Here is a 24272-nt window from a genome sequence, read left to right on the forward strand (position 1 = left end):
CTAATCCATCTTCTTTGGGGTTTTGCATTGGGCCCCTAACCAAGGTCTGTGAGCATCACAAATGAGCAATAATATCATCTACTGAAAGATCTCTGTTGTCTTCCTACAGTGTTTTGAATCAATTTAGGACTTTGCTGTCCTGGTCCAGATGAGCATACACATTTTTTTCATCCCCAAAGTAGAACAGTTCATGCACATAAATGTATTGGTGGAACACGTGCTCATTATTAGCAATGGTAAAAAAACTAAGAGCTTGACTTTTCCCTTCTTTGCTGCTTTTTTCTGTAATGTTTAACGAATTTTAGGACTCAAACTAGCGTTCAAGATACGCAACGCAGTTCCTTGCCAGTATAAAATGCAAAGATCTCTCATAGTTTCTTCTTTCAAAAGTTCAAGAGAATCACTTGGCGGTTTAAGGTTTCATTTAAACAAAAAAGTTGCAGAGAATCATGAAAGATTAGTTCTCCCGTCTTGCTCCGTGGTCTTTTCAGTCACAGTCTAAATCTGAGAGATCAAATGGATTTGCCTGCTTAGCTTTATTTGCTATGGAGAGTATAGGGCTAATTAATTGGCAGGTGCTTTAAAGCAGGTAATGCTACACCTTTTCATCATTGCAGTCCTAAGTACTGCCCCTGTGTGCACCTGAATTATAAAAAGGCTGCTTTAAAGCAAGTGATTTACTGTGGAGGGATTTAAAACTGAAAAAACTAACGCTAAAAACAATGATCAGATAAATCACCTCAGAAGAGCGCACAGGCGGACCTGCTCTGAAGGCAGTTACAGATAGATGTTATATTATTTTACCTTTCAGATAACAGGAGCCTGTCATGTGGTGGGACCCAAAAATCCACCATAATCGAGATTTCAAAGCACATCTGTGTAAACATTATCACATCAGTGTAAAACATCAACCAATGAGCTTTCTCTTTGAACCAAATCTACTTAATTGCAGTGCTAAATCAAAGAAATAGATCAAAGTTGAATAATCTATATGGCACCTATTTCTCAAGTAGCCTGTGCATTGATTGCTCAAATACACCCAAAACGTTTGAAACACGCATCAAGTATTTTTATTGACATGACTGGCAGGTCAAGATCAAACTGTTCACCACAGCTGCTAAGTTGCAGGACATGCGCTAGGATGGTACACCTAAATCGAGGAGGTTTATTCTTCTATGCCTAAAGATGCTCCAGTACAGGTAATGTTTCCAAGTCCAACCAGTACTCTCCAAGTCCTACGAAGAGTAGAGCGCTCTTCTGGTTTGATGGCACCACTGTCCCCAGTAACGAAAGGTTTGTTTTTTAAAAACACTCCAAAATCCTCAGCCATCACATGCTGGAAGACCCTTATGGCTAAATCTTTCCTGTTATATAGTGGAAACATTAAAGTAGAGTGGAATAAATAACCTCGATCTTTTCTGAGAGGAGTGTTTAATGTCTCGGCACTAAACCGGTTATGCTGTTTTATAAAGTACCAGAAAAGAAACAAAAAGATAAGAATTTTTTTTGGTGTTTGCACTAGTCACGTGACAGGAAAAGATAATACTAAAGATTTTTTTTTGCACCTTCTGAGACTATACCATGGGAAGTTAAATAATTTTGAAGAGAGTTTTTACAAGAGTACATAATTCAACTTAAAAGTATACAGAACAATCTAATCGACTCTACATATACTTCCTAGAGACGGCACTTTCAGTGTCGTTGAACAAATACATATGCAGTCAAGTTTTTATTTTCATAGCAAGTAGTTAGGCCTTCTATAGACAATATAATTACTGTGTATTTCCTAAGAATTGCATATTGTCATAGGCAAAACCTGCTAGCTACCAAGGGAGTGAAGCAAGCAATGGCCTGAAATCTTTGATAGATAGTTTCTCTCTATATATGTCTATACATAGACAGAGAGATAGATCTAGGTATCTATCAGGGTGGATAAAAAATAGCTGTTGGCTGTAAAACTTTATGTCTAGCAATTTATTGCACCTTTATTAATTTTAGAACTCCCTTACAACAGTGCTGTGCAAACCATAAAATTTCAGTGATAAAATACTGGCTAGGAGAATGAAGGGGGGAGGGCCTGAATACATGAGAAAGCAAACACGGTGTGAAATGAAAAACACTGAGTAGAACATAAAGGAATATGCCCAGCTGGAGATACTTGTGTATCATGGACAGTTCTAGATTCTTCCTAGACTGGACAAGAGAACGTAGTTGGCTGCTTTCAACAAGATGAGCAGAACACGCAGAAGTTACAACGAGAGCCTTTCTGAGCACTGCAAGCATGAATAAAATAAGGTGTATTCTTGTGCAGGATTTACTAGGAACAACAGAAAAATTTTCAAAGATCCATGTACAAATCAGGACATAATCTGATGATTTAATGCCTTTTAAATGCAATACATACAGACTTCAGAAGCATTCAGAACTTTTTTTTCTGAACTGATACAGTTACAGGTATGTATGCATGTATACATACATGTATATATAAATATATCTACCTATTTACAATGCTGTAAAAATGATTTTCCTATGGAAGGGAAGTTCTACATTTCTTGCATCTTCATTTTCGTTTTGCTTCTTTAAATGAAGTCAGAAATCCATAGGACTTTTTAGGGTTCAGGATTCTATTATCCCTGCTTTTCTGGATACACGAGTAACTCCTGCATAAGCAAAATGGGACAGAGAATCTGGGTAGTGAGCACACATTTACACCCAGTTCCATCCAGTGAGAATGGACCTTTTCCACATACATCAACATTCAAATGCTGCTTTTGTCAGCTTTTATATTACTTCTGTAAGTGGATCATTAGATAAAAAACACCTTGAGTTATTTAAATTACATGGTTTCTAAATCTGCACACATAAGATGTGCAGACAGCTTACGGTTTTTGACTTGCTGCACACATAAATTGCGCTCTTGTTCCTAAGCAAACACCTCAGCAGGGAAGTTCTGACTAACATACCCAGGTGTAGGTAGTTACAGATGTGTATTGGATTTTTTGAAGTGGGGGGGGGGGGGGGGGGGAAGGATTAGCCTCAAGGTGTTATTGAAAAGTCATTAAAATGGTCATTAACCAATTTCAGGGAAACAATGCGAGCTGGGAGATAACTCAGGGTCATGTCCACAGTTTAGGTAACTGATGAGTCATCCAGCAAACAGGTTTACTTTGGGGCATTGTATTGACCAAAAGTGGCTTCTTTTCCAATCAAATGGAAAAACTAGACTATTTTTAAAAGGTAATTGTATTGGTGAATGATGTCTCCCAATGAGGCAGCTAGAACTGAAAAGATCCAAGAGCCACATTGTACAAAATTTTCCAGACTGGATGTTTAGTCATGTAACTGCAGGAGAAATACTTGAGTTTCAGTCATGCTAAGCACCTGAAACTATTATTGTTTTGACACCTAAATATTGGCCTTTATATTGGCCTTTTGTTGTTTAGTACAGAGATGTAGCACAGATTTGGAGACAAGACTTTCGCTTGGGAAACATACATATAACATACTTATAAATAAAGCAGTAGACATTAAAAAAAATAGTTTTTAACAGATGGGAATAATGAAGTGAGCTGAATTACTTGAGGAATGAATTGGCTTACAGTATTCTGAAATATTGAAAGAAATGCAGTAATTCTATCATTCACCCTAGATTCCTGCCTTTCCAGACATAGCTCTGAGGTAATTCAACCCTAGCCATGATTACAGTTGTATGATCTGTCAGATAGTTGGTTGACAAACATGGCCATGATTCTCCCTTGAGACAGTATCATAACCACTGAAATGTTTCTTAGAAAATGAAAATGCATGAGAGTGCCTTAAACCTATTAAGGCTGACTTGGCAACGTATGCTCGCAGCCCAGAAAGCCAAATGTATTCTGGGCTGCATCAAAAGGAGCATGGATAGCAGGTTGATGGAGGTGATTCTGCCCCTCTGCTCTCGTGAGACCCCACCTGCAGTACTGCATCCAGCTCTGGGGCCCCCAACCTAAGAAGGATGTGGAGCTGTTGGAGCAAATCCAGAGGAGGACCATGAGGGGCTGGAGCACCTCTCCTATGAAGACAGGCTAAGAGTGTTGGGTTTGTTCAGCCTGGAGAAGAGAAGGCTCCGGGGAGACCTTAGAGCAGCTTGCAGTACCTAAAGGGAAAACTGGAGAGGCACTTTTTACAAGGGCATGTAGTGGCAGGACAAGGGGGAATGGGTTTAAGCTGACAGAGGGGAGATTCATATTAGGTGTTAGGAAGAAATTCTTCACTATGAGGATGGAGAGAAAATGGCACAGGTTGTCCAGAGAAGTTGTGGATGCCCCATCCCTGGGATTGTTCCAAGGCCAGCTTGGACGGAGCTTTGAGCAACACAGCCTACTGGGAGGTGTCCCTGCCCATGGCAGAGGTGTTAGAACTAGATGATCTTTGAGGTCCCTTCCAACTCAAACCATTCTGTTATTCTAATTAAGTTACAGTTTGTGTATTTTCTGAAATCTTGTTCATAATAATATAGAAAGCCATCAAAGATTTAGGGGGAAAAAATGCCTGAAACTTGGGAAAAACATATTTATACAAAGACTGAGGTTGTACCTGACTATTGCAAAAAATACCCTGTGTTATGCTGTGACTTGAAATGTCTGTGTGCAGTTTATGAAGTTTTGAGGTAACGCAGCTGGCGATGCAAGTTGCACCATGGAGAATGCCACAAGTGAAATGCCGGACAAGGCGTATTGCCCATCGGCACCAATCAGGGACAAAAGATCATGATCACGTTTAACAACTGGTCTTTAACTAGTGCTTAGTTATGCTGAGGAGACTGCCTGCAGCTAAGAATGTCGGAGGAGAGGCTGCTGACATGGCAAGTGTCTGTGGTTTCCTGATGAGAGGGCCTCATAACACAAGAGTTTGAAAGGGTAGGACACACCATGGTTTGGGGTCCCTGTCAAATGAACAGCAAATACGCCTTAAATAGGGCTAGGAGAATCTCCCTTTTCCAAGAACCTGAGGTGCAAAGAGAGGTATGGGAGGGAGAAGTCAGATGGACCTGGGGAGGGAAGAAGTTTTCAGCCTACTGGCATTTAGGGAATTAAGTATTTAAATTGGGTCCCAATGCATCAGTGCAGTAAGCAACCAAACAGCAGTGTTATCTAGATCACTCTTAAGAATGAAGGACTCTTTGCTGGCAAGTTGGTTTGTTGGCAAGTTGGTTAGTTCCCTCTTTCACATTTAATTTCTAAAAACTGTTACTCATGGGACTAGGTGCCACCTACGGTCACTTTACAGCACAGTTCAAAAAATATGGAATAGTCTGCCCAACCATTTGTCAGCTTTCAATGTATTTTAAAAGCAAAGATTTAGTATTGACAAATGCTGTATCATAAGCAACGCTGTTTAATTTCCGTTTATGTGAAACAATACTCATGCTTTTAGTTTCAGGTGTATATCGGGTATGCACCAGGAGTTTCTAAGCTTTGGAAACAGGTTGGGACATTACTAGGTTTTACAGGACTGACGGAGTTGCAGCAACCTTACGTCTGATAAGGGTAACTAGGATCACTGGACGCTTCTAAAGCCTTGGCAGTAAACCAGTGAGCAATCTTGATGCTGCAGCCACCTCCAGCCTTCAGGGTTGTGAGACCAATGAGGTACGCTTGGAAGCTCTTCCTTTTCTGAAACTAGCACTTCCAGGTTACTGCACATACAGTGCTGGGCTGTGTGGCTACACTTCTTTGGGTGCAAGGGTACAGAAGCAAAGGGTCAGGCTCTGCCACACGTTTATGAGCGCACACGGTCTGCATAACGAGTTGCAGTGTGGCCCACACAACAGCCTTGTCCGCACTCATAGCAGCTTCTACCATGGGAAGATCTCGCCTTCCCAGGCACTTCGACTTCAACCGCCCGGACTCAGGTCCACGCCCGTTCTGTTTCCTGGTGTCCAACCACCCCGTGTCCCGCCAACCTGGCTGCAGCCGGCCGCGGGCAGAGAACGCCCAGCCGCCTGCTGCCGCCTGTGTCAGCCGCTGCCTCCAGCCTCGCTGGCGGGCTGCGCCGTAAGACGGGGAGCAGGGGTCGCCGAGCGGGCTGCGAAAACACAGGGCCGCCGGCGCGGCGGGGCAGGTGGCGCGGGGCGGAGACTTGAGGGGGCCTCTCGCTTCCCCACCCCTTCCCCGCTTCTCGCGAGGCTTCTGCCGGTACGCTAGGGGGCTCCGTCTGCTGTCGCTGGGGCGGAGCGGCGGCCATGGCCGCCCTGCTCACCCTCCTGCGATGGCGCCGTCGCTTGGGCCCCGCGCCTGGTGCGCAGCCAGCTCGGCGGCTGTGGGCTGGCGGCGGGGCCGGGGCGGCGGGGCTGAAGCGGTGGCGGCGGGAGCTGGGCTTGGTGGCGGGGGGGGCTCTCGCCGGGTACGTGGGGTACCGGCTATCCGACCGGCAGCGGGAGCCCTCCCGGGAGCCGGCAGCCGCCGGGCCGGGCGGGCCCCGGGCGCTGCTCCCCATCCCCGTGGCGGCCGCTGCCAAGGAGACGGTAGGTGTGTGAGCGCGCCGCGCCCCTCACGCCTCACGGCTCGGCGGCCTCGCACTGTGCCGCACTCGGCGGTCCGGCTCGGCTCGGCGTGGCGGGGGCCCCGGCGGGCGCTGCCAGCTGCCCAGGGAACCGGGCGGAGCCGGTGGGGATGGAAGAACGTCGCTCCCCTCCCTTTCGCTGTGGAAAGGTCCCTGCGAGGCGGCGCCGCAGAGGCGACCCCTCGTGGGGCCGGCCCGTGGGCTGGGTGTCGAGGCAGGGCCAGCGGTGAGGGCAGGGGCCGGAGCTCGGCGCCCGTCAGGAGGGAAGAGCTGTCAGAGGAGCGTCGCGGCAGGCAGCGGGCCTTGGCTGCGCCTTGGAGCGTCAACCGCATGCGTCCTCCACGGCTTTTCGGCTCTGGAGCTGTCCTCAGCGAATTTTCCTTCTTTGATAGAAAATAACAGTTTGCAAATGGAACTGCTACTGATAGTGCAAAACCTGCCTTCATCATCTTTGTATTTAGGACAGTTACGTTCTTAATATAGAATGTTCTGTAGAGTGGAAGGTTCTTGCAGAATTTCATAAGAAGTGTCAGCGTAGCGATTGGTGTAAATAAGTAGCGCTTCAGTTGGACTAATTCAGTGAAAACATTTGTTGACTGACTCTGGATAAAAAGCAGTTGATGTGAGCCTGAAAAAGAAGTTTTCTGTATTAAGGAAAAACTCCTGTACCAGGCTGTACGTAACATATGGTAGTGATAGTAGTTTCCTCATTAAAATATTGGGTTCTTTTTAAAATGTCAAGAGCTGTGATTAGGCAGTTTGTCAATATGGTATCTGCTGAGACTGGAAATCAGTGGTGCAATCAGCCTGCTTTCTGTGGATCAAGTTTATCTTGTAATATGTTTGGGAAGAGGATCTATATCTTTGCAATAGAGGCCTTAGGCTTAACTATAAATGTTGTTATCCCCTTTGCCATGAGTTGTTAGCCAAAAGGCAGATTCTGTTAGCAACATCCTTTATGAAGAGAAGTTGAGCCAGGTATTTTTGATTATTCATGTGCTTGTTGTCTTGAGTATGTTACTGTGGCACAGAGAACCAAACACAAACTCTTCTAGCCTTTCATCCTGTCTTGATTTGACAGAACTTTACATTGTTTTACTTAGCTGGTCTTAATTCTCAGTCTTCTTTCAAGGGAAACACAGCTGCTGCACCTTTGAAAAGTCAATAAATGTAGTGTGATGTGTAATTATGAATTTTCATACACATCGCTATAAAAACACTGAGGTCAGAAATAAGGTTATATCGGAATAATGTAAAATAAAAAAATGTATAAAATGCGTCTTCTGTGTATACAGAAGACTGTTTCTTGAAAACAGACACCATGCTCCTTTGTGGAAAAGGCTCTAATTAATTTGGTTTTCCATTTGCATAGCAGAAAATTTGAAAGATTGACTGGCACTATGTTCACTCAGTTTGTGTGGCCACAGTGAATGCACAGCATGACACCTCAGAATACTAGCTTTATGTTTCTTTTCTTTTTGAATGAGGGGTCTCATTGATTTTAAATTGCAGATCTGAGCACTCAGCGTTCCTGAAAAAATAGCCTTTTAATTGAAGCCCACTAAAAATGAGGATCAAATAGCTGTGGAATTTTTGGTCTGAGGTAGTGGGTTGCTTGTGCTTTTTTTAATTACTGACCATTGTGCTGCAGAAGGGCTTGTGTGGCAATGGGGAAAGACCATAGTTGGATGCCGGATCTAGCTGGCGAACTACCAAGGATAGTTTGACCATGAGCTCCATCTGTGATCTGTACTCCCATTTATGATTGCCCTCTAGACTTGTGTTGAGCACCAACTCTTTCATTACAGGTTTGTAGAACGCCTCCAGAGGTGTCTTTCAGAGGGAAAAAAGGTTCAAATACTGTGCTCAAATTGCATTGAATGGTATTCTGTAATGGGTTTGTATTATAATATCCTTTGTTAGAAGACTGAATTAATGTTGCTCGAGTGACAATAACTTTTTAATTCCTAATTTTAGGTACTGAGCTTACAATCTAAATAGTGTTTAATAGTTCAAACAACATAATAACGTTTGAAATAGAAAATTCTGTCATGAAAAGTCATGTAAGTGTCAGTGTTATTAGGGTGCAGGTTGAAGCTCATGGATCTACTCCAGAGTGTGTTTAAAGTAATGGCTGGAGAATGATAACCTGCAGTTTCTGTATAGATGAGTGATGAAAATGTGATGCACATTTTGCTAGGAGGTTTTTATGATTGTATCATGTACTGGCCAGCAAAGAATGATGAGGCTTAAGCATCTTGGGATCCTCTTGAGCTGCTTTTTGAAGGTCAAAGACCTTTATCCTTTATTCCTGATGCATAAAGTTTTGCACCACTTTCTGGGGCTTTCTAGGTTTGTCCTTCCCCCACTTTCCTGTTTTCTCTAGCTCCCCATTTCATTTCCAGTCTCAGTCTGCTTTTCATTCCACAAAGGCAAATCATCCAACATCTTTTTTGTCCTCCTTTCATCCAATCCAAACTTTTCTACTTCATCCTAATACTTCCATTTGTGTGGCTTCTTCCTTAATCTTCCTTTCAGTAAGATGCTTTTCCTAGATGCTATTTACTTGGGTCATTGGAAGCAAGAAGCCGGTGGTGTCTCTGCTCTCAATGTCTTGGTATAGAGATGATCAGCAGCTGGTAGAAGCAATTACACTGAATGTTTCTTGTGTCCTCACCCGCGGGGCTCTGACCTAGAATAACCATATAGCAGGTGAAAATTTTGGGGAACTTGGCTAACAAATTGAGTATTTTGGGGTGATGGTTTGCATAGGCTCATACCTTAGTTACTTCTTAGCAGAACAACCACTAAAAAAAACCCCAGTCCTGATGTTAAAGTGACCAATCCTTGAAAAACCTGAAATAGTTTCCTTTAAAACATGGAATTGCTGGAGATTCTTAAAGAATTTAAAAATGTTCTAATGTGGGAAAACCAAAATCTATCTCCTCCCATAGTTTTTGGTTCTATTCAAAGAAAACCCATTCTGAAACATTGATGATGAATAATTTCATTTTTAATGGTAAATAAGTGGTAGGTTTTAAACTGAGAACAGTATCACAATGTAAAGTCTCAGATATTCAAAGTGTTGAAAAGTGTTCAAGATAGCTATGGCTGTCTCATCCATCTTGTTGGGGTTCAACCCTGGCCAGCAGCTACCACACAGCTCCATACCACTGCTTTCTCACCCCCCTGCCCCCCAGTGGGGTGAGGGAGAGAGTTGGAAAGGTGAAAGTGGGAAAACTTGTGGGTTGAGATAAAGACAGTTTGACAGGTAAAGCAAAAGCTGCGCACGCAAGCAAAGCAAAACAAGGGATTCATTCACCACTTCGCATCAGAAGGAAGGTGTTCAGCCATCTCTAGGAAAGCAGGGCTCCATCACGCATAACAGTTACTTGGGGAGACAGATGGAAAGATAAATGCCTTCACTTTGAATGTCCTCCCCCTCCCCATCCTCCTTATTCCCCAAACCTTTTATTGCCGAGCATGGTATTGTATATTATAGAATATCCGTTTGGTCATCTGGAGTCAGCCGTTCCAGCTGTGTCCTCTCCCAGCCTCTTGGAAGCTATATGTCACCAGCATGGGGTTAGTGGTGTGGCAGACTTTTCAAACAGACCAATCTCATGTGGTCAGTACAAAAAAATACTTGCTTGACTAAGCATATCACTAGAGGTGTTTAGGTAGAGAGTAAGATCTGTTACAGGAGCAGCATGAAGTTAAGCCCCCTACAGGATTCTGTTTTCCTAGATGCTTCTGAGAATGATTCCGGTCCTGAGGACCAGGGTTTTATTTGTGATTACCTGGAGCAAAATCTTAGACACAGTAATAAAGCAACAGTTTTAATTCCAGGGTTGCTGCAACATAACATTTCAGAACCAAAGTAAAATTCCGCAATCAGAGCTGCTGGTTTTGTGTCTGAAGTTTTGGTGAAGACGGGAGAGCTAACAGACAGCTCCTTTAAAGTCTAGGAGATGCTTGTGCAGAGCAGGAAACTCTTTGGAAGAACTGTTACTTTGATACAGATTCTGAATACTGACAACTGATAACAGTATTGACCCAAGAAGAACCTTGATCCAATATACTGCTTATGAAGTATTTACTTTGTTGTACTAGCTGAGTATCATGGGGTTTTTTTCCAGAGAAAAAATAACAATTTTAGAAAAACATAATCCAGTGTCAGAGTTCCTCAGAGGAATTAATATTTATCTTACAGTTCCTTATTTTAAAAATTCCAGTTAATTTGTAAAGCTTATTAAAATGGGCTTGAAAATACCAATGATGCCCTCTTCGCACTCCAGAGGGATCTTTTCTGTGATCATGTTGTCATTGTGTAAAGGTAGTGAACTCCAGGTCTCTCTGTTTTTACAAAATACTCTCTGAGAATCACTTCCTTCAGAGGTGATTTAGGAATTAAAAGGGGGGCAGGGAAAGACAGACACAGAATATGTACTTTATCACATTTCTTGAAGGCACACTGATTTCCAGGAGAAGGAAGCTGCATACTTCAGATGTTTCCAGAGTTTTTTTTTCTGGTACCTCAGCAGTACTGTCAAACTCTCTCTCTGTGAAAATACTCAAAAGGTCAAGTTTATTTGTAGCAGCACATTTCTAAGTGGATTACATAATGTATTTCCATCTGCATAACGAGGAACAAGATTTAACTCCAAAAAGTAAGGCAAACTCTCCTAGGAAGGAGACTCTCCTGCCTACTCAAAGACGATGCTGTTCCAAGATGTGCATAAAGCATCACTTTTACAAGAACCACTTGTAGCTAACCTTTTTTTCATAAGCATGGTGCATTTCGTGTCATAGGTCAATTGGCAGATATAGGAAGATGATTTGCTGTTTGCCTGATGACATCCGAAACTCTTCACAGTCATCATCCTGAGAAGGATACTGTGCCAGGCACCTGTAGTGAGAGACATGCTGATGGAAAAGGAACATTTACTTCTCAGCATTGATTTTGTGTTCCTAAGGATGCTGAAAAAGGATGATAGGTGTTTGGGACAGACAGCTCCCGCTACTACTACGTTTTAGTCTTTAATGCAGTGAAACATATGGCAATGTGTAGCAGCATATACACACTGACTAAAGCTTCTTGAAGAGCTGTTAGAGGTTAAGTAACTTCCATATGGAATTAATGTAAAAAGGACTGTTGGAGAATATTTTATCATAATACTTATTTTGGAGGATTTCTAGAATAGCTGTGCTTACAGGTAAATATTGTTACCCCAAGGATTTCCTGTAACAGAATTTTATTTGAACAGGGCCCTTTTTACAGCATTTTAAACACATTCTGGCTTCCTATGCGTGTAAATATTTTAATATAATAATGCCCTTATCTCAGTGAAGCGGGATCAACTGACAAAATTGTTGGCTGCACTAGATCTAAGCAGTCTGCTAGAAATATAACTTCAGTAAGCATCAAAACAGTTTTGTCTACTTGGGATTTTCCCACACTGGGAACTTGACGTTTAACCTTTTGGCCACCCAGCATGAAAACAAAATGTGCTACTTTTATCTACATGGGAGCATATTAAATAAGCCTCAAGTCAAATATAAACGAAGGAAGTAAGGAAGAGCATTGCTTTGAAAACCTTTTTATTTTAATAATTTGCACAGATTCTCATTGATGGAAGACAGATTACTTTGCAAGCAAAAATTCAAAGAAACTCGCTTGAAATAAATTAAAGATTAAACTACTGTAACAGAACGTATTTTTGACTGCAAGCAAAAGGTACTTTTCGTAGTAAATGTTGGCTTTAGCTAAAATAGTCTTACCTTTATCTCAGTTGGAAAAAGCAATAGAACACTGATTCAACTTGTAACTCAGCAGAGTTGTGGGACTTTATGTGATACTGTTGGACCTTTTTGCCTTGTATTTATACACATGCAGCATATATATATTTTTACCTATTTGTTTTGTAAAATGCTTTGCAGTATTTGTAGATATTCTCAGAAGCTGGGAGTTGGGAGTATTGTTCTGGGTTTTGGTAACGGATTCTTGCAGATTACTTCTGCAGAGCTTTATAAGCTCGTAGGCATCAGTTTTTCTGATTTTTCAAGTGTATCTGGCATTTGTTTCTATGGGAAAACCAGATTTTTTTCTACAGAATAAAACTTCTGAATTACTGACTTAATGTAATACGAGACTAGCACTTGGCAAAGAAAATTTCTTTTGTGTTTTTTAAGAGAAAGGGTAATGATGTCATGGTTTATCTTCTGCGCTTCTACTGAACCTGAGCCATGTCATTACCATTTATTGATACTTTCAGATATTTTGGGGTCATAAGTACTGCAAATTTTTAGGTATTTTCATTTTGCTCTCTGAGCTCATGTCCTGTGTTAGGTCATTGTATGGCAATGTAGTTACTATATGGATTTTACTGGAAGGTCGTACAGGTTAATTCATGTTATACCAAATTCAGACAGACCTTATCTCTCAGGTAAGAAAGCTAGTAAAGACAAAAATGGGGCCAGAAATGGAGGGTATCCCATGCTTCAAGGAATTTCAAGTAATACATGGAAACCCGTGATTAGAGCACCAGACTTTCATTTTGACTTGTTTCCAGTGATAGACATAGTACATGAAAGATGGGAATGGGTTTTGGACACTGATTTTTGCTTGGTAGAAAACCTTGATTTTGTTCATTCAAGTTTTTTCTGTGAATAGAAGAAGAAAATACAGAGTGGTATCACTCTAAGAGAGGTTCTGCAAGGAACGCTTTCAAGGTCAATTGACTTAAAAGTGTTGAGCGTCCATAACAAACACGTTCATCTAAAGGACTACTACTCTGTGAGACACATGGTGGTAGTATTGTGGCTTTAGGTGGCCCTCTCTAAATACAGTATTTCTAGAAAATAGTTTTTAGGAATTACATGAAGTCCTTGAAATACATTAGTGAGAGTGCATTATCATAATATTTTCATTTATATAACAGATTTTGAATTTTTGAGGCCTTTTGCAGATATTTTAGGCTGTTTGTAATATGTTTGTAGCATAGATTTACAGTGGAAGCACATATAATTGAAGAGTGATAGCCTCCATTCAGAGAAGTACCCTGCCAAATTGCTATTCAGTCTCCAATTTAATTTTTACTTACCTTAATTTGATAAGGTGATGTTAAAATGGACTTTCTGTTGGAAATGTTTCACTCTGTTTCCTTTGTCTGGCAGTGGTTTGCATATAAGTGCTGAATTTAATCCATTTTAGAAAGTGGTTTGAAATTTTCTCTCTGAGAGAATTGAGTATGTGTGTATGCATTTCTGTTTTAGGGGGATAGCAAGAAAATAGGCGGAGATAATTTTTTCTCTTCAGCTGATTTAAACTGAGCTTAGAAGAGTCACACAGTCTCTGTTCTTAGTTTTGCAGAAGGCAGATGGAAGACAAGACCATGCATAACAGCTCCCCAGAAAGGTGCTGTGTTGGCTTCGCAGTCCTTCTGCAAGGGTGTGGCACAGGAGGACAGGAGGTGGGAAGGGAAATATGGAGCAACAAGGTACCAGAGTTTGAGGGAGGAAGGGCAGAAGGATGATAACCAGGAGTTGTTTGATTACAACTCTTAATGCTTAAGAGTTTTTTGAGAATAGAGGAAAGATGATACATTGTTCTTGAGAGCTAATGAGCTTCAGTCTTGCCTCTTTTTATTTACTTCATGAGTTGTGAAGTTAGAAGAACAGAAATTCTGTTTACTACCTAGGTTCTTGGTTTCAGCTGTGGGGCTTTTGTTTCCCCTAAAAGTTCACTTAATAAAGTGGGTTGGTGTGTACAGGTGAAGCAAAGCTAACCTGCTACACCTAAAATGAAGACAATACTGCTGTTGGGAGATTCGTGACATGCAGCTTGAAGGAAATGGCTGTGTCCAGTTTTTAAAAGGCAGAGAACCATAACATGATACAAGATCATAGTAATTAGTAAGCAGGATTGCCAAGAGGATTAGTAAACAGAAGCATAAAAAAAATCTCCCCTCTTTTGTTTGTCAAAGAGATGTACTTTCATGGAAGTTTTTGAAGATTGTTGATAATTACAGAGAGATTTAGTTTGGATAAGCTCTTGAAACTTCAAATAGAAGTTGGAATCTTACTGAATCTTGTTCATTCTTTCACCAACCAGTATACCTCTCCTAAGGTATTGAACATCTACTTTCTGTGTCTTGTTCATGTGTCTGTTGGATTTGATACTAATGCTGCTGCAATAAGATTGCCTAACCTGGGCATAAACATGAAATAGATCGAGAGCAAGTGTTGTCACTAAGATTCTCACACTTGTCTCACTGATTATGATCTGCTAATGTTGGGGAAAACAGGAGACATTTCATGCTTAAATGAATGCCTGAACAGGTGCAAATTGAGGCCATGCTTTAGAACGGGTTGACCTTTAATTTAGCATATTGATTAGTTCCTAGTAATTGCAGCTTTTATGCAAGAGAAGGTTGCTGTATGTTATATAAATTGTTAAGCACTAATAGAAAAAGGAAAGTTATAAACAAGACACTTGGACAAAAAATAGTAGTATTCCCAGAGATAGTTTTATTTGTCAGTTTGCTAAGTTACATTCTTGGAGTCTTCTGTAGCCAAACCTTGTTTTTATTTGGATATGTAGTGTATGGACCAGTTAAGCCCTGTATGTCTGCGTTAAGCCTTGCGTACATTTGTTTGAATTCATATTGGAGCAGTAGCAGAAACAACTTGGTTTGGTTATTTCAGATACAACCACAGTTCAAAATAAAGTGATATTTTTATTCCTTGGAATAAAATTGTGTTTGAGCTTGCAGTTTTCCCATCGCTTTAACTTGAAGCAGGTAGAGCTTGGTGCTGGAATCTTCTTTGCATAAGCTGCAAATATTCGTGGCCTAGGTTTTGAAACAACTCTTCTTGTGGGGTAGATCCAGGCATTTATCTGGCTAAAAAGTTATGCCACCAAAACAAAAGTTCTCAGACAGACCAGTTCCCTTATCCAGTTTGATGTGTGGAAAAATTAATATAAAGTGCCAGAGCAAGGGCATGCGGGTTATTGAGCTCTTTCTGGTGGTAGGCTGCATTCGTATCAGGTTACAATGACTTTGAACCAGTGTGGAATGCTGGCATTGCTATATAGTCAGAGTGAAACTGTAGATTGGCTAAAATGGGGCAGAAATTAAGGTTTTGCAGAGCTGAGTACTGACACGAGTTAAGTTTAAGCATGTCTTGAAAATTCCTTGTTTGCAGTATGTTATTTTATATTTATAGTAGCATAGAGTACTTTAGATAATGTTGAAATATGTGTCTGAGAATTTAGCAAATGCTTTTCTAAGTGTCTGAAGCAAAATACTAAGTAGCAGTACCTGAGATAGTGTGAATTTCTTGGGAGAGCAAAGAATCTCAGCATGCTTTCCAAATACTAAGTGATCAAAACTAAGATGATATTTCTTGAGTGATACATTATCTACAGATTCTCCTGATTAGGTATGATTGATTATGACTGATTACAGTCGATTACACACACTTCATGTGTAATATGGCCTTGAAGCAGTTTCTTTTCTGAAAATTGACTTTGCAGAAATACTGCTTTATTACTCATGCTTACAACCTGCATGTATACAAAAGCATGTTTGTAGTACTGATAAAATAACATGTATCAAAAATAAGATAGATTATTAAACTTCAAATACAGGGATAATCAGTTATGTCACTACAAGCTCTATCAAAACAATTGAGTCGTGTAAATCCCACATGAAGGCATAGCTTGAATACTGCTGGACTGCTGAAGGATCAGCAAGACCATAACATTCAAACAGTGAGATAGGACAAAAATATTTTGGCCTGCACATGAGTATGTTGGAAGAGAATTCAGCTTTTTTCTGTCAGTCTTGGGTACGTTTGTAGGTCTAGCTGTTAGATTTTTTTTTTTTTTTTTCCCTCCCCATATTTAATTTGGTGATAATTTGAAAATTCTAAAATCCACAAAGGCCAGGTTTAAAGCTGCTTCTCAAGCAGAAGTGCAGAATATTTGTATGTAAAGCAGTCTCCTGAAAATTAGATGGTTGTATAAGCATTTCTATTACGCTTTCTTTCCATGACAGTTTTTTCCATTGAATGAAACGTTTTCACGCATGCACACATGCACTAGAAGCAATAATTTCAAAAAGCCTAGAGACAATCCGGAAAGAGAAGTATGCAGTCAGTAGTCTCTTTTTCCTTCTAGAAGGCTGGTTAAAATCTAAAGTATTGAAGTACTGGGACTCCCATATATAAATTCAGGAAATTGTGAGTCTTCTGTTACAATGTGGTTATATATATGTGATTTTTTTGTTTTCTTTTCCACATAGAAAGTGTTTGACTACTTGTAGACACACTTCCGATCTGTCTGTTTTACAAACATAATTTAATTCCCTGGTTACAACTGAGGCCATAAAAATTTGTTTTGGTGCCATGATCTTACTAATGTGAAATCTGAAACCTCTTCTTAGAAGGATTTTGGAAAACCAGTTTCCATTTGTAGTTGAGGACTGTTATGTCTTTGGGGATAGAATTGCAGAGGTCTCCCAATTTATCTTTGTGTTTATATGCCTCTCTGAAAAACAAAATGTATTTGGCTGTTTTATTAGTTGTTAAACCAAGTGCTACTGGTTGCATTTTTTTAGTTTGACACCTGAAGAATTTTAGGGATTCTGTATGAAATGACAGGAATAGTGAGAACAGTGGCAGCTTGGGGTATTTCATTGGTAAGATGAAATTCCTATATTAACATACTGGGAGGAGTTAGCTATGTCATTGTTACACCTTTTATGAAACAGTTTGTGAAAGGTTTGTTTTTTCCATTTCTGAAAAAAACTTCAAGATACTTATATTTTCTTCAAGATACTGATCCCACGGAGGAGCTTGCCTTGTTATGGGCTAAAAGAGGTTTCACATAGTGGTAGCGTGTTTTCTGTTAAAAGGTTTGACAGTGTAACACAAAGATGTAATAATTTAGGACACTTACAGTTTTGTACTACTAAGTTTACATGTAAATCATCTGGAGGGTAAATATACCAGGGACTCCTGACATCTATAAACTCTCATGAGGCGTGGGCTTGCTGACATATAGTACTTTTGCAACTCTGGAGAAGTAATTGTACTTTTCTATTCTGTTCCCGCAAGTATAGTAGCTTTAATTGCATTGGATACTTGATACAGTGGTATTCGTAGAAGATTTACACTAGGGTATATTATGGAGGTGTCTTGCTTATTATTGGCAACAGCTGTGCTCTACACTAAGAAGCAATATAAAAAAAATGTTATTCCATTCTCTTCTGAAAATGTCAGACAACTAAATAATTTTGGCAGAGTTGTTTAAAGTTTGACTGCTGAAGTTGCGTGGTTTTCCTTGAGTCAGAGTAGTTGCCCCTTCTTCTGTGATTCAAGAGCCTAAGTTTTCTCTTTTTTATTTTTTTTCTGAGCTTGGGAGGTGTCAGCAATTTGAATGCATAAAGATTTATTGCTAAAATTGTAGAAGACCGAAAATGATAGCAATGAAATCCTGACTGTAGTTTCAGCTCTCATACAAAAGTATTTGAACGCATGGACCTTATGAATTATCACCTTTACATTTACAGTTTCTTTATGGTGAATGGCAGTGGAAATTGTAAATCAAAACTTCTTTCGTACATTAAAATTGTTTCTTTCTGTCATTCAAGGTTACAGAAAACAGATCTGACCTTGAAGATTTGGAGCTTTATGCAACTCCTCGGGAGCAACGGTTTCGCAGGTTTGCCAGTTTAGAATTTGAAGGACAGCTGTATATGACTCCATACGACTTCATTCAGGCTGTCACAAGTGATGAGCCCAAACGTAAGCAGGGATTTTGTATTGATTAAATTGCTAGGGAAAATGCCAGTGGTGTCTGTTATTTTTCCATTTGCTTTTGATTAGTACTTCTGTTTCTGATTGTGGTAAAAAGATACTGCATCTTCCAGAATTTCGTTTTTAATGGTATTCCTAAGTGCGTACAATCAGTATCCTGATTGTTATTAGATTGTAAACATCTGTATACTAGCCATTATTTAAACGTTCTTGTCTTAGAGGTCACAGATAGCTCAACAGGCATGAAAGACAAGAAGTTCATTTGTACCATTTGCAGTGACACAGTTACCTTTTTTTTCTGAGCAGGCCAGTATAGCTGTAAAACTCTTGCTCCTCCTCTGAGTAGTTTCTATGTAAATAGGCAGGCAAGATATGAGTTCCCTAAATCATTTAGGATAATGTTATTTTGCAGTTTTTGCCATGTTAAATTGTCATCTGCTATCATGTTGGGATTTTTTTGCCCTACAGAGATTTTACAACTATATCATATCTTTCTAAATAACATGCTTTGACTAAAAGTTTCAGTCCCCCAGGGGATCCACTTTCTATACTTAGAAGTTGCCAGAGTTAGCACTATGTGTTAATTAAATTAATGAAAAATAAACTATCAACTTTAATTCACTTACTGTAAAATGTTTGCTTTAAGTATCAAAGAGTAACTAAATAGTAAGGTGATCTGTTTCTGATGTAGTTTGATTTCCTGGCCCTCAGGCTTGCAGTGCATTGGTAGCAGCACACAACTTCTAGGGAAAGTGAGCATCTTTGCTCAGGTGAGACATGTATAGTAACTCACCTTTCTTTAGGTCTTTCTTCCTAAAGTCTACACCACAAAGCTAGTATAGAGAACAGTCAAAAGCAGCTAAAACAGTCAATGGAGAGCTTAAAGCTCTGCACAGATGTTAGATTTTTTTCCCCTTTGTTCTCTAAACAGTAATGAAACAAGAGGAAAGAATTCAGCCGTGGCACATCAGTGATCAAAACTTCTATAACTTTTGAATAAAGAGGTAACAGTGAAGACAGAAGCTTAGATGGTGAAAACTTGGAAAACTTTGAAACTCCTTACCAGAAAGCAAATCTTCATTCTCTTTTTTTAGCTCTGCAGTTAAAAGAGAGGAAGCAGATTCCTTATCACAGAAGCTAATACAAATACGCATCAGCATTTTACATCTACTTCCTCTGCCCAGATTTCCAAGTCCTCCTTTTGTTGTTACTATGGAATTGGGTTTCACCATGTATGGTCATGAAGCATTTGTGCCATATACTGCACATCAGTTAAACATTTCAGTTTAACTCAATTTTATGACAGTTTGATTGGTTTGAATGCACTGTATGTATGATTTGCTATTAAGATTTTTTCCATGGTAAAGAAATTTGTGTTCCCTGCTCTCTGACAGCAGGTATTCAGATTTAAAAACAAAACCAAACCAAAAGATGTTAAGCTCACAAGGACATTCTGTTCATCTCATGCCAAAGGTGAAGAAATCTGGAGTTGAACAGTTAGGCAGCCTTCTGAGTGTGGCAAATCTTTTATGTACCAAAATCCTTCCTGTGCATCCAGTTCATCTCTGAGACTGAAAGCAAAACTAACCTGGATGTCCTTTAGTTCTATAGACTAGTATCAGAGATTACACGACTGAAATAGTTATTTTAAGGGATAGTGTAAGAGGCTGTAACTAAGCAGAAGTGGATGACTTCATTATAGTGGAAGTCATATTGTGTGGGACATTTGGAAGAAGGCTGACAAGTAGGAAATAATAGATGAAGTAGATGACCTGCAGATTACCACTTTGAGCTTTTGATCTCCAACTGTGTTGATTTTAACCTTTGTACTGCAGCTTTGTCAAAGTACTGCTTTGTGTGTTTGGGCAAGTCTTAGTTTTGTGCCATGCTCTGTTGAAAGTGGTAAGTTTAAGAAGGGTATTTTTCTGAATAAAATAATGCATTCTAAACGTCTTATTTTGTATTTTTGAATCATTTTGTAATTAAGCTGCAAGTTGTGAATAATTGAGTCCATTCAGGCTGACACAGTAGAGCATCTGTATTTTGCAGGGAAAAAGAAAGAACATTCACCTGGGGTGGTTTTTTTTTTGTGGATGAAGACTAGAAAGTTCTTGAGTTTTGTCAAAAAGCAAAAATGCCCTTTGAAGAGTAATAACAGTAGCTCTTTATGTCTGCTTTTTAGAAAAGCTAATAATACTAGACCTGAATGAGATTTGTGATGGAGTGAATGCATCTATTGTGATTGATTTACTTTGGAAATTTTGTAAACCCTACAAAAGTCAAGAGGGTGTTCACTTCCTTTTTTGATTAAACACTAACTAATACTGTAAGAGTATATTTTCTTTTATAAAATGTAACTTTTGACTCCAGATGGTTATTATAAAAATAGATATATGATAAATGCTGTAATTAACTTGCTGATGATTTTTTTGGTGCAAGCTTTCATTTGGGAAAATACAATAGTTTTAGCAGTCATGCTTGATACATTTTTATCATCTGTATATATGTTTATATATTTAGAAAGCAAATTAAGAGAAGAGGAAATATATTTTATTCTCTTTAGCTCTAACTATAGTAATTTTAGAATAATACTGAGCTGTAAGACAAATTTTCACTTGCTTGTCCAGAAAAAAAAAATCTATAATGTATGAGACTGAGAAGTTATCAGATGGGAAAGTTAGATATATTTATTCCCCAAGATTTTTATGTTAGGCATAAACATATATCAATTTATATGGCAAATGAGGTTGTTGGGGGGGAGGGTATTTAGTATCTTGAAACAAGACTTTAATTGACGTTAAAAAATTAAACTGAAAACTGTATGAAAATCTGTTAGCTCATGTTATGATGTTGCTTGATATAATTCCACCATAGTTAGACTGGAATTTGTCTACAATTTTGTGGACAGTCTTGGTGCTAACCTTTACCAACAGGTAAAACTAAAATTTCAGTAAGTTTCTAACAATGAACTAATAATAGACTATAGTTAGTAGCTTCTGTGTTGTGATAATTACTTCATGGAGCATGGAGTTCATCATAAGAAAGGGATTTCTAATAACAGAGTGGTTTGCTCTGTAAAATGAGCCTTTACCAACCAAAAAGTTATGGATTTGACCACACACTATGCTACTTTTTGTACCTTTGTGAATTCTGATATTCATATTGCTTTATCTTAATATTGAATCTGTGCACATGTTTGTCTTGAGTGTGACGATGAACCTCTTGGATACTTGCAGACAACTGTTGTCAAATGCGAGTATCTTTGCTCCTGGAGTCTGTCATGTAAGGCATTAGGAAAAAAGCATCTGCTCAGTCTTTCTCATCAGTTTTCAGTGTTAACAAGCAGTTCCAGCTCTGAACTGGAGGCTTTCTTCAGCTCCTTTCTTAAGACTACTAATAAAACATTGAGCCTGACAGAAGCTGTAAGAGGAAGCATGGATCTGAGTTATTAGGAATGGCCAAAGGGAGTCTTGGCACCTGCTGTAGTTTCAAGGATTTTTTGTTTTCTGTATTTGCTTTAAAAGGTATGAGTAATCCCTGAAGCAAGGGCAGAATCCAGGACTTCCCACAATCTGCTTTGTAATACTGCTGCTACTAAATAATCATTTCAGAATATTGATACCACTGGTTAACATGAACGCCCTCTATTTCCTGTTGAATGTTTTAATGGTGTATTTTGGAGGTAGAAAATACTTTCTCTCACTGAACCAGAGTTGGATTAAAAACTATACATCTGAATTGGTTCTTTAAAGTTAGGAGTATATGTATGTATTAAGCTAATTATTTCTTAAATAACAAAAGAGAATTTTTTGGAACCAGGTTGAATATTATCCTCATGCAGTAGGAAAATAGCTCTCCTTTGGTTAGAAAACATAATATAGATGCAGTCTAATTTTTATGACACCACATTGGCATAGCTAAATTCTGTGCATTCATAACTTTGTCTTTTGTTGCAGGTACTAAAAAGTGGCGATCCCTTTCAAAGCAGGTGGGAAATAATTCCTGTGCTGTCTTAAAACCATAGATTTTGATACACCTACCTTTTTTCATGAGGTAAACTTAGTCACAGGAGAAATAAGGGACTTTTTTAATCTTTATTTTTTTAAAAAGAGAGAGACTTCAATTTCTTCATTTTTGTCACTTCAGTCTCAGCTGAGTGCAGAATCTCAAAGATACTTGAGCAGCTGTGCCTGTTAGGGTGGATTTACTGACTTTCTCAAGCCCCTATCAGTTCTTTCCTCAGCCCATATCTGACTTGAGTTTCTTTAGTGTCTTAAGTGTAACAGGTGCATGCAAAACTGCCTAAAATACTTACGCCACTTGCTGCCTTTTGTGATGTGTAAGTGTCTCTTTTTTTTTTTTTTCCACATTTGTACAACTGCAAAAAGACTCTGTCTGTATCCCTGTATTTTAAGTAAAGTACATTCATATTCATGGGTGAAGTTCGCTTTAGTTCAGGTTGAGTGTTTTAAAAGAACAGTTGCTTGGAACTTGCATGAAAACCTTACTGAAATCCAGGGGGACATCCTTGGCTGCAGTGAATATGAGCAGTGGTGAGTAATTTCAGCAGCAAATTCGTTACATGTCTCTCTCCAACTCTGCAAACAGTATTCATGCAGATGAGTATTTCTTGCAATAACCATGTGTGCAAAATTTGTCTATGTGCTTGAGTACTTCCAAAGTCATTGTGGTAAACTGAAGTTAAATTAACCAGTAGATTTGCATGCAGTTCCTTGTCTTTTATATTGATTCCTAGCATTTACTCATAATCTGTTAACTATTTCATCAAATATTTAAATATGTACTTTTATCTTTTTTAAATCTTATTTTAGGAGCTGAATCAGATCCTCATGGAGACACCACCAGTTTGGAAAGGATCATCCAAACTTTTTCGTAATCTTAATGAGAAAGGTGAGGGATAGTAGTTCATTTTCCTGAAACAAATTATCACTTGTATTAATTCATCGTGGCTGAAGTGATGTTGTACTTTAATCTGAGTCACATCTTCAACAAGATAAAAAGCATTTGTTGCTTTCTGCATTTTACAGCATGAAAAAGTTCTCTTTAGTCTCTCCAGTGTTTTAATCATTCCATCTTTCAGCTAGGCTATTCAAGTGAGTTGGTATCTTAGGGTTTGTTAAACTGATGTGTGAATGTTTCAAGTTCAGTTCATTGTAACAAAGAATGATCTATATACCATAGGTAGACTATTCTAATAAAGACACTATCGCTTTACTTTTTTTAATAGGTTCAGTGATGTGATTATTTTTAAAGACAGTAATGGTATCTTATATCACTAAATAAGCATTTTCTTCGCAAAGAGACAGTTTCAGAAATGCTATATATCCCTTTAAATTCTGCAGATAAGGGCTTTGACAGCTTTTAAAACACACACTATTGCTAAAAGAAGAGAGCCAAGAGCCACTTCTGGTCCCTTTTTTTTTTTTTTTTAATGATGGCTTGTATACAGACATTTAAAAGCTATTTGTGATAAATAATCCACATATTCCTTTGCTTATATTCAGAATGGCAAAAGTCTGGTGGAGCATTTAAAAATATTTTAAAAACCAGCCACAAGTAATTGCTATAAAATAAAGATGGTTTAGGAATGTTTAAAATAAGCATACCAGCAACAAAATTCCAATCAAATTTGTGCATGTAGTTGATGGATCTATTTTAAGTGTAGCTCAAATTTACTAACGGAGTAAGTATGCATGTCAAAGGAAGAGCTCAAGTTTGCATCTAGCGCATGGAAGTACTCGCTTTTTTCCCTGAGTCTGCAGCCAGAACTCCAGAGATGCAAAGCTGGCATGTCTTTGCATTGTATTTTCTTGTATTTCCTTGCTCTAGGCTGCTCTCTGTATAGTCAGAAAGCTGACTTCTGAAGTATTAGTTACATAAAAATT

At 39.1% G+C, this 24272-nt stretch overlaps 1 protein-coding gene across 4 annotated transcripts in view; it reads left to right on the forward strand.

Moving 5' to 3' along the window:
- The first annotated feature begins 6171 nt into the window (after positions 1-6171).
- MICU3 (mitochondrial calcium uptake family member 3) overlaps positions 6172-24272 on the forward strand; it is a 53133-nt gene continuing 35032 nt past the window's right edge. For all 4 annotated transcript variants that reach the window (XM_030493161.1, XM_030493160.1, XM_030493163.1 and 1 more), the window contains exons 1-4: positions 6172-6505; positions 18201-18354; positions 22323-22354; positions 23199-23277. In XM_030493161.1, the coding sequence (XP_030349021.1) occupies positions 6224-6505; positions 18201-18354; positions 22323-22354; positions 23199-23277 (547 nt within the window). In that variant the 5' untranslated portion in view covers positions 6172-6223. The remainder of the gene's footprint in view (positions 6506-18200; positions 18355-22322; positions 22355-23198; positions 23278-24272) is intronic.

The sequence above is a fragment of the Strigops habroptila genome, chromosome 7 (assembly GCF_004027225.2).
Source record: "Strigops habroptila isolate Jane chromosome 7, bStrHab1.2.pri, whole genome shotgun sequence".
NCBI lineage: Eukaryota > Metazoa > Chordata > Aves > Psittaciformes > Psittacidae > Strigops > Strigops habroptila.